The 15,678-nt window shown below is 41.7% G+C and overlaps 1 protein-coding gene across 1 annotated transcript in view; it reads right to left on the reverse strand.

The window, feature by feature from the left end:
* Positions 1 to 397: 397 nt before the first annotated feature.
* LOC309379334 (lymphocyte antigen 75-like) overlaps positions 398 to 15,678 on the reverse strand; it is a 71,407-nt gene continuing 56,126 nt past the window's right edge. Inside the window, exons 35-39 of the mRNA XM_081928458.1 lie at positions 5,323 to 5,430; positions 3,940 to 4,062; positions 2,861 to 3,034; positions 2,151 to 2,177; positions 398 to 1,593 (exon numbers count right to left, since the gene is read on the reverse strand). Coding sequence (XP_081784584.1) covers positions 1,400 to 1,593; positions 2,151 to 2,177; positions 2,861 to 3,034; positions 3,940 to 4,062; positions 5,323 to 5,430 — 626 coding nt within the window. The 3' untranslated portion in view covers positions 398 to 1,399. The remainder of the gene's footprint in view (positions 1,594 to 2,150; positions 2,178 to 2,860; positions 3,035 to 3,939; positions 4,063 to 5,322; positions 5,431 to 15,678) is intronic.

Raw genomic sequence — 15,678 nt, forward strand, 5'->3', positions numbered from 1 at the left:
TTAAGATGCTTATAGTACTCAAACCTGCAATACAGATTTATTATTTGCAATGCTCTTTTGAAAAAACAAATTCTCTTTTATTTACTATAAGCCCCATATTCCTGCTAGGCATCTTTGTTTTGTTTTTCCAGTGAAATTCCAGTGAAATTCTCCTAATTAATGTCAGGTTTTGTTTAACACTTGAAGAAAAACAACAACAACCCCAATAACACTTTTTGGAATATGGCACCAAGAAAATACATGTTCATTTCATACTGGAGTAATTTCAAATCAAATTTTTGTTTGGGTTTCTTTGCTAGTATTTTGAAGGATTCCTTTGGGACCAATGGCAAATTGATAGTGTTAAAACAAATGGTGTAAGAGGGTTCTGCCTTCCATCTGTCATTCTTAAAAAGAATTCATATAACTAGATATTTATTTATATCAGAATTATACACATAAAAATATAGAGACATGTACACATGCATGATTTTCCCCACCACTGTGTTAATATAGGAGGAGTTGGCATTCGGGTATGAAGTTTTGTCAGATATCTATAGTATGCAACATTTCAGCTTGGAAAACCAATTCTTAAAAAAAATTGGCATGGCCTCATGATTAAAGGTATGAAGGATGGAGTTACTACATGCTCCAAGAAACTTTTGTGGAGGCTTTGTGAAATAACATCTTAGACTTGACAACAGGACCACCCCTAGTATTATGGTGAAACTTATAATAACAAAACCTACCTTTTCTGCAGATGGTTCCAATCTACAACTGGAATTCTGATTTCAGAAACAATTGAAAAATGTATAATTGTGGTTTGTCATTTGTTTCTCGATGCCATTTGTTAATGTAAATAAGGGCTTCAGGTGTGGGCTTTTAAAAGTTCTTCGGGCACAACATAATCTTCAAAGTTTAGCACAATAGCTTAAGGTGAGAGTGATAGAGGTGAATCTCTGGATGTAGGAGACCACTTACTTCTGGATGAATGGCAGGTTTCTATGTACAGCTGCCCTTTCCTCCATTATATTACCTAACCAAAGGTAAACACTGTGAAGGCCGACAGTTGCAGTTGCAGATATTGAGCAATTGTGGAAGTGCTTAACTTTGGCTGGACTGTATCTGCTGCTGTTTCTCCTTTAGCCCAGCCTTAACCTCTCCCGAAACCAAACTGGTAGTTCAATTTGTGCCAAGGCCTTTTTGCATAGTGAAAAACACAATAGAATGAAAGTGCAGCTTGTGAAAATGGTACAACAGTTGCATGGATGGAAATTTACTTCCTGTGCGTAAGAGCAATTGAATTTACCGTTGAAGGTTGTTCATCTTCATGTGGAATAATGTCAGACTGTCTTTTCCTTGAGGTATATTTCTTGGGAGCCACTGTTCTTTCTGTAATTATGTTATAAATAAATACAGTTTAGGCAGTATATTCATTTTCTTCTTCTACAAGAACCACTTCATCACTGCTTGGCACTTGAGTGGTGGAACTGTATGCTGTACATCCTGTTCCAGAAGAAACCCTCCTTTGATATAGGTACCAGAGAAATGCTGCAGACACTGCCACAATTACTGTTGAAGTTATGACTAAGGTAGTTGTCCAAGCGGTTTCATCTGAAACAATACAGGGATTCCGTCAATGGGATGTAGTCAAATTATGTACATTCTTTCTACACCACAGCTAATGTTTATCTGCTGTCACACTTGGCACACTAACAGTAGTAATTGCCTCTTTGCTTGGATCTAATTACCAGTTTGCAATAGTTCCTTTTCTACAAGCTACCATGGAAGACAAAGGTAGCTCGGTGGACAACATTCTCACATTTTCCCCCTATACACAACATCAGATAGTATATGAATGTTTAATTTATCATAGCATACCCACTAGACAAACTTCGTCACCTCTTTGCTTTCACATAGTCTTGTTCTATATGGCACTTTATTCCGAAAGCTGCTGGTGTTGTACATAGTAGTATCCACTAGTGACAAGCATGTCTATACACAATCTCCTTTCTAAAAAAGCTTATGTGACACCAAATCAGGGTAAAACTACTGGGTAACCATGCAGAACTCTGGGTGTCATTTGCTACTTGTTTGTAACCAAATTAAATGGGCCTGAAATACTGATATAGTAATAGCGAATAACAACCATGACATTAACTTTAACTCACCTGGTAAATACTTCTTTTCATAAAGAACTGCAAGCATACATGCAAAAGAAAATGAAAGGTGTTAATATGTGTTTATCTTAAAAGCAGCAATTTGCTTTCACTGTAATAACTGACAGTCCTAACATCCTGAATCTTGAACACAGCATTCTATGCTCTTCAGGCCCCAATTCCAGTAACCTTTCCTATTCACTTGCATTAAAGAATGTTGTGCACTGTGTGCATATGAGAAGCTCATTTCTGTATAAGGTGCTGAAACACCAGGTCTTCATGTTCATGTGGAAGGGACAGAAAATGAACAGAATCCTTTATTGTGCAGAAATGACTGCTCCAGTTAATTAAGAAATGAAGTCTTGTCCTTCAGTTCCAATGTGATAAAAGCTGGAAGCAGGAACCAAACCAACACCATTGCTTTTCCAAGAATCTTCCATAACTAGTCAAAAGCAATGCTAGTACTGGTATGCTTTTTATAGGGGTATTCACAAAAACAGTCTCCCAAAAGTTAACCCTCCTTGAGCAATCTTGCAAAATTTTGTGTAGCTGATCTCTTAAGACTAAAGGGAAGATGTTTAGAAGATGCTCTTAAAGTAAAATTCTTACCCGTAGCAGTGCTAATTGCTCCCAAGACAATTCCCTGCAAACCTCTGAACTCTGAAATCTACCACTAAGAAGAAACCATTTATAGTATAACAAATAGTGTGGGCATTACATACTGGAGGTTTCACAAAGGACTTCAGTCAGTGGGAGGTGCTCACAGGCTGCTTTTTTCCATCGGCCTGATGATGTCTGCATAACAGCACAGGTGTTTATTAGCTCCTCATTACTTTCTTCCTCTATCCAGTTTGTAAAATTCACTTTGGATTGATCATACCATTTGAAAACGTTCTCTGCAACAAAATAAAATGGCAAAACCATGGATACTACTGTAGTAGTTGTTCACAAGGGATGATATTTAAAACATGAATGCTGGGATTTAAAGTCCTATAACATTAAGGCTGGTTTGTGTGTGTAGGAAGAAGTATCTGCCTTGTGTGCACCTCCTGTGTGGGTGGAAGTTTAATTTCACTTTCCAGAAGCAATGATCCTGGTTTAAAACAAACTCTAGTCAGTTTCTAAAGTTAGCTTCAAAAGCAGGAGTTATGAAGCTAACTTTTATAATTAACCAGAGTTTGTTTTATGCCATGATCTTAGTTTCATGGGTAACAAACAAGCCAGGCCTTCTGGAAAGTGAAATGAAAATCTGCTACAGTCCTTGTCCTGCAGGAGGAGGGGGAAGAGCAAGCCTCACATCGACTTCGTACTGCTAAAGGTAATATGTGGTTGACTGGTAACATCTGAACATGGTCTAATAGTAACAACATCTTGCAATAAAACAAACACAAGCACAAACCCTCCACCACCACAAAGTGTCCTCTGCCACCTCAAAGGGAAGCTCTATTGAGATCACGGGAACCTACTTAGGATTGTTTAGCTGCTTGATCAGGGGTCAGCAAGCTAAGGCCCATGGGCTGGAAGCAGCCCACGGAGGTCGTTTGACCAGCCCATGAGCTGCCCCCGAACTGAGCCACCTGCGTGCTGCATTAAACCGGTGCAATGCGGCACGGGGACTTGCTTCTGCAGCACCGGAAATTGTGTGTATGCAGATGCTGGAAATCACGGGCACGTGTGTATGCTCACGCACATACACCAATCCAGCCCAGGCAGGATAAACCTTGCCGACCCCTGTGCTTGATTATACCATCAAAATTAAACCAAGGTCAGACTATGTCTTTTGGGGTTTGCTTTCACTTACCATCTGTATCAAAAAACATGCCCAATGATACGTATTCCGGCCCATGCCAATGGGTGCAGAATGTACTCCGAATAAAGCTATTCTCCTCTTTGTTATTTATGCTTATAATGTCAGCTCCAGATGCTGCATTTGAAGGGGTGGGTGGGAAACAAACAAACACCAAAAATCAAATCCCAGCACTTTGTCAGATCTTCGTCTAAAATAGACTGAGCAGAAATAGTGCTCATGTGTGACCTTTTCTTATGCTCAAGTACTATTAGATTTTGTGTATCTGCCCCTCAACTCCCAGTTCATGAAAGACAAACAGGCCCAACCACCCAGCCCAACAACCCTAGTTAATTGTGTCTGTGGCCCCAAATATGCCAGAGTGTCTGCTGCGACATACAGGAACATGTGGCACACAATCCCAAGTGGAAAGCATTCCCAGAATGTAAAAAAAAAGCTTTAAAAAGACTGGGCTAACAATGAAATAGCAAACTGCTCTCCTCCTTTCCCCCGGATATGGTCAAGAGCACAATTAAAAGCCTGTTGAAGTAAATTTGCGGGAGTCTGGACCTGATAGATTACTAGAAACTCCGGACTAGGCAAATTAAATCAGAGCAGTCACTGAAGCATCAAACAGGATGAAATACTGATAACACTGTACTGCAAGAAAAGCTGCTGCTCTGATCAGAATAACATTCTATCTCCGATGGCCAACTAACTATGGGCCTCTAGAGGATGCTGCACTACAACCCCGAGCATCCCTGACTACTGGTTATACTGCTGGGCCACAGGTTTCCCATCCCTGCCTTATTTTATTTTGTTGTTGTTTAGTCGTGTCCGACTCTTCGTGACCCCATGGACCAGAGCACGCCAGGCACTTCTGTCTTCTACTGCCTCCCGCAGCTTGGTCAAACTCATGCTGGTAGCTTTGAGAACACTGTCCAACCATCTCGTCCTCTGTCGTCCCCTTCTCCTTTTGCCCTTCATCTTTCCCAACATCAGGGTCTTTTCCAGGGAGTCTTCTCATGAGGTGGCCATTTATTTACCGTATTTATTGAATTTATGTGCCACCCTATACCTTCAGGTCTCGGGGGTTCACAGAATAAAACCAAAATATAAAACCACAACATACATAATCAAAATTAAAACAACAGCCCAATAACCCTTCACACAGCTATTGGGAGGATAAAATGTGTGAAATGCTTTGAACACTCCCAACAGCATCTGAAGGGCCTTAGGCTAGTCTCCCTTGCTCTACAATTACCCTTATTGTCACAGCTATAATAATTACAAAAAATAATTAATGTACCCAAAACAACGCAGCCCTGAAGCATAGCCACAGCCTACGTATCTCATTATTGACTCAAAAAGGGACTGGAGTGGGATTAGTTGTATTACCATTTCCCTTGCAGACTTCCCTGGTATCATCGAGAGTCTCCAACGTTCCTTCAAGTAAAGCATAGCAGCTCCTTCCAAAAGAAAGCCAAGCAGCAGAGGGACATGCAACTAGGGAAGACAATGGTCACAATTAGTTTCCTGTATATTTGCATCCTGCCTTTTGATAGAAAAATTCACAAGGCACCTGATAAATATACTTAAAACTGTAACAAAATTGTTTAGACAAACTTGGTAATCAAAAGAAGCTTCCGAGCGGAAAACTATCCATGGCAGTAAAAAGACTTAAGGCACCAGAAGATCCCAGAGGCCCTCTCAGAAAATACCACCTTTGCAAAACACCTGATAGTTAACCAGGAAAGGACAAGGGCAATCTCCCCAGAGAGGGAGTTCCAGGGTTTGGGTGTTAGTGTGGAATAGGCTAGATCTCTAGTGACCACCCACCATTCAGATGATGAGAGCACATGGAACAGGAGTTCCAAGGAAGATCTTAATGTGCACCATGATTCATAATTGGAGAAGGCTTGTTGGGGACAACTCAAGCAGTTTAGCAAACCATTGAATGCAATAATGCAGGAAGGATGACACCTGGGCTGTAGATGGCAGAAAACTCATCTTAGAGCCTTATCTTCCAGCCTACACTTCCCACCCCCATTTCATCTGTGCTGTGCCATACAGTAGAACTGCTACTACACACTCACTCCATTTCTGCTATAACAGATCTATTTCTGAACTGCTACTCCCAACAACACGGTGTCCTGGGCACTTCACTAAACTTTTTTATCTGTCTGTCATTAACCTGGAAGTAACTGCAAGGGTGGCTGAATTTTTGTTTCTCTTAAGAGTGGTGAATGGCACTATTTAGCGGGAATAAACTCCAATGAAAATCCTTATTATTACATGTTTTACATGGCTGTATGTTTGTATATTATTTTAAAATTTTATATATGGATGCTTTATGATGGCCTATATTTGTAATGCCTAAAAAGGTTTGGCGCAGAAGATTTACAGAAACTGTTGCCTTGCAAAAAAACATTGGCGGGTTTGTGCTGCAGAGGCACTTTCAGCTCTGTTTAAGATGAAAAATTGCTTGTCCGTGTTCAAAACCACAAAGAACAGTTTAAAAGGAACTGAGTACAGTTTGTGTTTGTGTGTTTTTCCTTCTCTTCCAAGGGCACAAATAAAATTTGCTTTTGGAACATTTTGCAAGGGGAAAGAAGTACAAAAGGGGGGGGGGAGAGGATCCTAAAATCAGTTCAGCTCTGCAAGAGAACAATTAGTGTCAATTAGTCTTGATCTGAACAAATTTTTCTATACAACAGACTAGCAACGTATAGACCCATAACTATATGCATTGTTCACCTTATTTCTGTTTTATAGATGGCAAAGCAAGTAAGAATGCAACAGATCCAATGTAACATTTCTTACTATCGTTCCTAACTACTGGCAGCCTGCATATCTCATATATGTGGGTTACCACTGGCTTGCTGAAACCCAAACACCATGTGTGGAAAAAGTCTTTCACAACTTTATGGATATAAGCTATGGTCGCTGTGTCACCCTAGGCTGGATTTTCCAGTGATTTCCATAGGTTGAGAAGAGTACAAAACCCATGGTTGAATCAAGTTTCCATTAATCGCCACTAAAAACCTCTGTCTATAACTTTTATATGTGGGTGATATACAACTAAGTCATATTTAGAGTAGACTCATAGAAATCAATAGACTTAAACCTATTGATTATAATGGGCCTACCTGTATGGAGAAATTGGATAACACAGCAAAAAAAAGGAGTTAATACTGTCAGCACTACAGAGTTCTCTCTCTCCATCAAAATAATTGAAGACAGAAGCAGCAGTTTAAAATCTTTGTGTTTTGCCTACAATCAAGAAAACAGACAGCCATCTAGCAGAAGTTATAGCAGATATTCATTTAAAGTGTAGGCTAACACCAAAGCCCTGTTTTCAACTATAAAACATTGTTTATTTATAGTTACAGAAATACTCACTGACCAAAGAATCTACTTCACCCCTTCTGGGGGGGAAAAACAAATATGGGTACCATATGTCTAGGGCAACAAACAGATGGCATACTTTATATACTTTCATTTTGAAAAGAAAGAACTGGAAATACCACAATGGTTTTAAAAATAACATGTCCAGTTACATATGGCAAGATGCAGCCAAACCGCCAACACTCCTTTGATTTCATGTAACCATGTTAAAATGTTTAAAATGCAGTATGTATTCTGGAAATAAAACTTTGTAGCTTTTGTCTTGGGCTTGGTTTTTTTAAACCGTTCCTTGCCACAACAAGAAATGCTTCCTTTATGTCAGCGCTCATCCGGCTTCCTAAAGACTGCGGAGGCTGGCTTTCTGCAATGTGCTAAAATATAGTGATAAACTCTCCTTTCCATTGGATGCGTAGTAATGTGTGAAGGTAGGTGGGCTGAGACTGGGTTATGTGGTCCCAGTATAAGACCCTAGGAGGATGGATGGAATAACACACATGAGATAAGGGAAACTACCCAAGGGTCAGAAAAACAATAGCTGTTGGTTGAACGTTTTGATGGTACAAAAGTCTCTGGTTCATAATGTTTCAAAGAAACACAGGAAGACTACTGGCAGCAGCTTTCCAAGGCTTTAGCCAAGACTCTTGACCAGCCGCTTCTGGAGATCCCAAGGCCTGAATCTGGGACTTTTCAGCTCTTCCCTATACATCTAAGCTGAATTTCATAAAGCTCTTCCAAGCAGAGAAAGTTCAGAACGTGCATGGAATATGCTAGCCTGCTGCTTCTGCAAAACTTGAGGGAGTCAGCATAATGCAAGAGATCTACGTTCTCCAGCCCTATGCTCCAGCTGTTTTTCGTTTATCCCTTAAGGATGCCGAAAAAGACAAAACAAATGAAAGGTATACATTACAGTGCTGGGGAGTGAGAAATCCATTCTTTAAGTTTGAAAAAATTAACTATTATTTCAAATAACTGTCCACATATAATAGTAAGCACTTGTATTCGACACACTTCTTTTTTTCAAATGAGAGTGACTCTCTACACTGCTTAGCAAGGCTACATATATATTAGATGGGTGCAGCTGCCGGTGGATGCATTGTTCTCCTTTTAGCCATGGTCTTCCCACTTCAAAAAGCTAAACAAAAAATGCCCTAATTCAGGGATGAGGATCTTGCAGAATCTGCTAGCTTTTTTTCCTTTTTCCTGGAACATGTTTTTTTTTTTTTGCTGGGATAGAGTGGTGCAGAGCCAGGGACAAAGTGTTGTCTTCTCAGAAGGTAGAGCCAATTACCAGCTGCAGTATTTGCGCAACAGACTTCAGAGTTTAATCCCAACCATGCGTACTCAGAAGCAAGTCCTATCAAATCGCTTCCTGGGTAAGTAAGGCTAGCAGCCTTAGCTGACCAATCTGCATCCCAGTTGCTACAAGCCAAGGAGTCTTAACACCTCACTTCAGAAAATAACAGTTGAAAACAGTGACAGATCTACTGCATCTCATCCTGTGGCCTTTTTTTTTTGGCCCACCCCTGTGGTCAATAAATTCTCCCTTGTTGCTAAACATTTCAACAATTAAGCTCTGACCCTGAAGAGTCACAGTATATCTACGCGTATAGATGGCCTGACAATGTAACCAGGATCACACACACCCTCGCACCTACACATACAAATAATTTTAGCAGTGGATATAGGAATTAACGTCTATACGATTCTTGAAATAACTCTCAACAACCAAAACAGGGAGAAACAGAAGAAGAAAGTGTTTCTTTTCAGGCCATGAGACTGGAGGTTTTGTTTACTTTGACTCATGTTTTCTCAACATCTGTGCACTAGCCAAATGGACTTCAAACAAACAACTACCCAGAGTAATGCAAGTCTTTTTAATCTCCTTATGGAGAAAACAGGAAATTAATTTGCCCATTGTCTGATTTGTTTCCTGTGATGATGAAGCCTTAAAAGCCTGTGGGTCACATGATATATCTTGGTATGTATTATCTCATCCTGGCAAAACCTCTTCCCTCTTCCACCTCCCCCTTCATTCAGCTCTGGACAGATGAACCAAATACAATCCCTCCCTCATCCTGACCAACCAACAATACAGAGTTGTTGGGAGAATCTGTCCTAAAGAGAACAGGTCTCTAAAATAGGTTTTGAAACAGTTTTCTGAATTAAAATGTATTATATTAAAATACAGGTTCTCCAAATCATGCTCATTCTAAAATGTAAAGCAAAATGTAAAACTAGAACACACTTACAAATATATTTTAGTACATTTGATGGCTAGACACCCTCCCCTCTTTTTACAGGGGGCTATACCCCACAAAGGCAGAAACCATTGCCTAGACCAGGGGTTGGCAACCTAAGGCCCATGGGCCACAAGCAGCCCATGGGGGTCATATAACCGGCCCTTGGACCCCCGCCGCTCACTCGGTCAGCTCCTGTGCACCGCCTTCCGTAACGCTGTCCGCCTTCCCATTGGCTGCAGGAAGCTCCTGCAGCCAATGGGAAGCTGCGCACGCCTCTGTGCCAGAAGGAGCGCTGGAAACAGCGTTTGTGCATGTGTGTGCACTCCGGCCCACCGTGGCATCTGCGGGACCGTGAACCGGCCCAAGCCATAAATCTTTGTTGACCCCTGGCCTAGACTGTGGGACCTTTGGTCCAGTTTACATCCTTCAGGGTCCATGCTGCCAAGAAATCATGCTGCCAAGGGCAGAAATTGTGTCGTGTATGTGAGATTTTGATCCAACAACTTCATTTCTTGTATTATAACTTGACATTTTATATGCTATACATACTTTATACGTTGTTTTTTTAATGAGAAACCCTAGTTCCCAAGCCTTCAGGAAAGTAATGGTTCTCCATTGGGAAATCCCTTTATACCTAAATAAAATATGAGCCAAATTCTGGCCGCAGCTCCTGGTTAGTGAGATGAACCAGGAGCCCAGGTTTGGAAGACAGGCTAAGTCCAACCTAGACATAGCTCAGTGTGGTGCAGGGGCAAAAAAGCATGGGTGGTGGGGGCAGAGAGGAGTTCCTCTCTAGGAGCGTTCAATTTTGCACCATCACAATAAGCCATAGTTTAAGCCAGTAAGCTGCCAGGCCACTGGTTCCTCTAGCTCAGTATTATACCATAGGTATAATCCCATGGGTCGGGACCCACACCAGGTGGGCTGCAGCAAAGCAGTTGCTACTATGTTGGACTCCAGCTGGGACTGCTCAAAAGGTGACCTTTTCTGCATTTTTCTGATGGTTTTCATTTAGTAGAAAGCATAGGCCTAGCCAGGATTTTTGATAGGGGGCCCCAAAAAGTTGTTGAGCTTTTTTTAGATCACACAAAAAACTACTGACATTTCCTTTGAAATGTTTGGTGTTTCTATTGCTACGCTCCCTTGGCTTTGCCCATGGTAGGAAGGCTAACTAAGGTAACCCTAAGGAAATTGCTCTGTAAATTGCCATTTGTAATATGCATTACCAGCATGAAGTAAAAACCAATTGTGAAAGTGAGTCACGTTGCACTGCCTCAGATTCAGGCGACAACCCTACAAATGTTCACTTGAGAGAGCAAAGCCGCATTTGAATGCACAATTGGGAATAAGCATTTTATTTATTCAAATTCCTCTAACTAAACAGCGTTTGTTTACCTTATTTATTTGTAGCCCCGATGAGCTTAGGGGCACCATACTGGTCTCCCAATAACTCCCCCACCCCCGAAGCTAAATGATATGGAAAAAGTGCTTCAGAGAAACCTAAGAAGGTCTATGGGCGAGTTCCGAATCTGAAGCCAGATTTCCCCACCAAGTCCTTTCCGCTTTACCCACTGCGCCACCCTCTCCCAGCGAGGTCAAGCTGCGAGCCCTGCGCGTGAGGGACACCCACGTTTCTCGCCACGAGCCCGCGCGGGAAGAGCTTCCCTGGGCGACGGCGCTGCAGGCGGGAGAGGAGGGCGTGCGGGCGAGCCGGGGAAGCGCAACCCGGAGGCCGCGAAGTGAGGAACCCCCCTCGCCGCGCTGCCAGCCCCGCACTCACTTGGCGCGCTCGGCCGGGACTAGCGGGGAGGAGAGAGGGAGGAGGAGCCCGCTGCCTTACCGTCTGCTGCTGCTCCTTGGAAAGGCAGCGCGGCGGCCAGGAGGAGGCCGCTCAGGAGGCAGGAGCGCGCGCTGGAGGGGGCGCCCATGGCGCAGACAAGCAAGCTCCGTCCGAGCCCGGCCCACTCGGGGCTCGACGACGACGACGCCACCCACTCCCTGCCGCTCGAGGGGGAGCCGGGGTGGGGTGGGCGAGCCCTGGCTCGGGCTCCGGCTTCGGAAGCGGGAGGGAGGAGAGCAGCAGGTCCAGCAAACTTTCTGCAAGGGGAACTGGGTGGCGGGACTTCTCTCTCTCCCCCTCCTCAGCTGGCGGAAGGGGCTGGTCACGAAGAAAAGCCCTCCAATGGACAGCTGAATTTATCCAATGTTGCCTCTGGGGTCTTGTGATCCCGACAGAGCTTTTGCGTCTTTAAATGTAGGCAGAAATTCAACTGGCAAAGCTTTCCGTCTTCAAGGGACGCTCTTCTTGAACGCCTCGCGTCCCATCCAGCTGGGAAAAGGCGGTCGGAAGCAATTGGAACCTCCCTGCTTAGGTTTCCGTGTGTAAAGTTAAAACGGCACTTAATGGAAATACTTAAACTACTTGGAAGGTTATTCAGATGCGCTTGGCTCTTTTCCTTTTTTTTTTTTTATAAATATTTTATTAGGTTTTTAATAAACAAATTTCCACTTTCAAATACATACTTCCATAAATCCAATGGACTCCCCCCATCTCCCGGGCACTGCATTCCCTGTGTAACCAAAACCTCAGCAATTTGTTAACTTGTTTTATACATAACAATATATCTTCCATTTTATCGTGTTATCTGATGTGAACATTTCAATACAATTGCATTAATTTTTAATTTCCACACAATAAAAATATTTCGTTACCTCACTTCTGTCTTATAGTGTCTTATTTATCAATTCAGAAATTTGCCGATACTGAAGCTATACCTTCCTAGAGAGGAGCATTTTTTAACATTCATACAACTTATAATGCTTTTTCAAATAGTCCTTAAATTTTTCCCAAACTTCCTCCGTTTCTTCTTCTCCCGAGTCTCGAATTCTGCCAGTCATTTCAGCCAGTTCCATATAGTCCATCAGCTGCGTCTGCCATTCTTCCAATGTGGGTAGATTTTGTGTCTTCCAGTGCTTTGCCAACAGAATCCTCGCTGCTGTAGTAGCGTACATAAAGAAAGTTCTATCTTTCTTGACCATCCTCTGGTCTACCATGCCCAGAAGGAAGGCCTCCGGTTTCTTAGGTAAGGTGAATCTCAGCACCTTTTTTAATTCATTATGTATCATTTCCCAGAAGGCCTTCACTTTCGGGCAGGTCCACCAGAGGTGTAAAAATGTCCCTTCCTCTTCCTTACATTTCCAACATTTATTATCGGACAGGTGATATATCTTTGCAAGCTTGACTGGGGTCATGTACCACCGGTATATCATTTTCATAATGTTTTCCTTCAAGGCAGTACATGCCGTGAATTTCATTCCGGTGTTCCATAACCTTTCCCAGTCTTCAAACATAATGTTATGCCCCAAATCCTGTGCCCACTTTATCATAGAGGATTTGACAATCTCATCCTGTGTGTTCCATTTAAGCAGCAAGTTATACATTCTCGAAATTAGCTTAGATTTTGGCTCAAGCAACTCTGTTTCTAGTTTCGATTTTTCCTCCTGGAAACCCACTTTTTTGTCTGCTTTAAAAACTTCCTGGATTTGAGCATAATGCAACCAATCTCGCACCTTGTTTTTTAACTTTTCCATACTCTGTAACCTCCATTTATCTCCAATTTTTTCAATTATTTCCCAATATTTAGGCCAGTGGGCCTCCATATTGAGTCTTTTACGTGCTTTGGCCTCCATCGGTGAGAGCCACCTCGGAGTTTTACTCTCCAATAAGTCTTTATATTTTGACCAGACCATGAAAATTGCCCTTCTGACAATATGGTTTTTGAACAATTTATGAACTTTAACCTTGTCATACCACAAATATGCATGCCACCCAAAAGCATTATCAAATCCCTCCAGGTCAAGGACGTCGGTGTTCTCCAATAGAATCCAATCCTTCAACCAGCAGAGGGCTGCAGCTTCATAATATAACCTCAAGTCCGGCAGGGCAAACCCCCCTCTTTCTTTCGCATCTGTTAGTATTTTAAACTTTATTCGGGGCTTTTTGCCCTGCCAGACAAATTTAGATAAATCCCTCTGCCATTTTCCAAAACATTCCACCTTATCCACGATCTGGAGGGACTGAAACAAAAATAGCATTTTCGGCAATACATTCATCTTTATAGCAGCTATTCTGCCCAGCAAGGAAAGTTTTAATCTTGACCATGTTTCCAGATCTCTTTTTATCTCTGACCAACATTTCTCATAGTTATCCTTAAATAAATTCAAATTTTTGGAGGTCAAGTGCACCCCTAGGTACTTTACTTTTTTAACCACATTTAGTTCTGTTTCTTTTCTGAACTCCTCTATTTCAGTAGTTGTCAAGTTTTTTGCTAGAACTTTAGTTTTTTGTTTATTCAGCTTGAATCCCGCCACCCGACCAAAATCAGAAATTAATTCTAACGCTCTTTTAGTACTAGAGGCTGGCTCCTGTAATGTTAATACCAAGTCGTCTGCAAAAGCTTTCAGTTTATATTGTTTCTCTCCGACCACAATTCCCTGTGTCAACCGGTCATTTCTAATCATGTTCAGTAGCACCTCCAGGACTGAAATAAACAACAGAGGAGATAGAGGGCACCCCTGTCGTGTCCCTTTTTCAATTTTAAACTCCTCTGTCACCACGTTGTTTACTATCAATTTGGCTTTTTGTTCTGAATAAATTGCTTCTATTCCATTTTCAAACCCCCGCCCTACTCCCATCCTTTCCAAATTTTTCTTCATAAACAGCCAAGAAATGTTGTCAAAGGCCTTCTCCGCATCAATAAAAATCAACACCGCTCTTGTGTTTGAATTAATCTGTAAAAACTCCAAAATGTCAATGATGTTTCTTGTGTTGTCAAATAAATGCCTACCAGGGAGAAAGCCTGCTTGGTCCTTATGAATCACTTCATTTAAGACTTTCTTAAACCTACTTGCCAAAATGTCTGCAAAAATTTTGTAATCCACATTTAGGAGTGAGATAGGACGGTAGTTTTTAAGTTGAGTTTTTTCAGATTCTAGTTTTGGAATCAACGTGATGAAAGCTTCTTTCCACGTTTCCGGTGCCTTCCTCCCCTCCATAATCTGGTTACAAACTTCCAGCAATGGTTGTGTCAATGAGTCCTTCAGTACCTTATAATATTTGGAAGTAAGCCCATCAGGTCCCGGAGATTTGCCCAGTTGGAGGTTCTGAATGGCGCATTCAATTTCTTGGGTTGTAATATTACAGTTCAGGGTTGCTCTCATTTCCTGGGGTATTTTTTGTAATCCATTAGTTATAACAAATTGGTCCACCTCTAAGCTTTTTTGTGGCCTTTGAGAGTAGAGTTCTTTGAAATATCTCTGAAAGGACCTTCTAATTTCATCGGGTTTCTGAACCATTCTCCCTTCAATCTCTAGATTTGTAACTGTGTTAAGTTTTTGTCTCTTTTTCAACTGCCAGGCTAACAATTTTCCACATTTGTTTGCAGATTCGAAGGATCTTTGTTTCATTTGTTTAATTTTCCATTCCACCTCTTGATTTATCAGTTTCGAGTATTGTGCCTGGAAAAACTTCACTTCTCTCAATACTTCCTTTGATTTAGGCCTGGATCTCAGTTTTCTCTCTCCTTCTCTTATTTTCTCCAAGATCTTCTCCTTCTTTTCATTCCAGAGTCTTTTTTTAATCGTGTTCTGTTGTATTAGAAACCCTCTTATCACTGCTTTGCTTGCGTCCCAAATTATTCTTTTTTCCACATTTGTCTTTAAGTTTATTTCGAAATAGTCCTTTAAAACTTTTTGGGCCTTCTTAACAATCTCCTGATCTCTTAACAAGGCGTCATTCATTCTCCATCTGAACGATCCGGTTGTATTTAGTCTCAATTCCATTCTCAAGGCGTTGTGGTCGGAGCAGGTTTTTGGGCAGATTTCCACTTTTCTGGTCTTAGGCGCCAGCCCTCTAGTTATCCATATTTGGTCGATTCGCGTCCATGTCATATGGGCCTCAGAAAAGAAAGTTCCTTCTTTCCCTAGAGGGTTCTTGATCCTCCATATGTCGATCAAATCCAAATTGTCAGTCATTTCAAAAAAGGTTTTTGGAAGCCTGCCATCTTTCGTTATATTAGCACTTTGTGACTTATCCATATTCACTGAG

The sequence above is a fragment of the Podarcis melisellensis genome (genome assembly GCF_964234715.1).
Source record: "Podarcis melisellensis genome assembly, chromosome: 1".
In the NCBI taxonomy this organism is placed as follows: Eukaryota; Metazoa; Chordata; class Lepidosauria; order Squamata; family Lacertidae; genus Podarcis; species Podarcis melisellensis.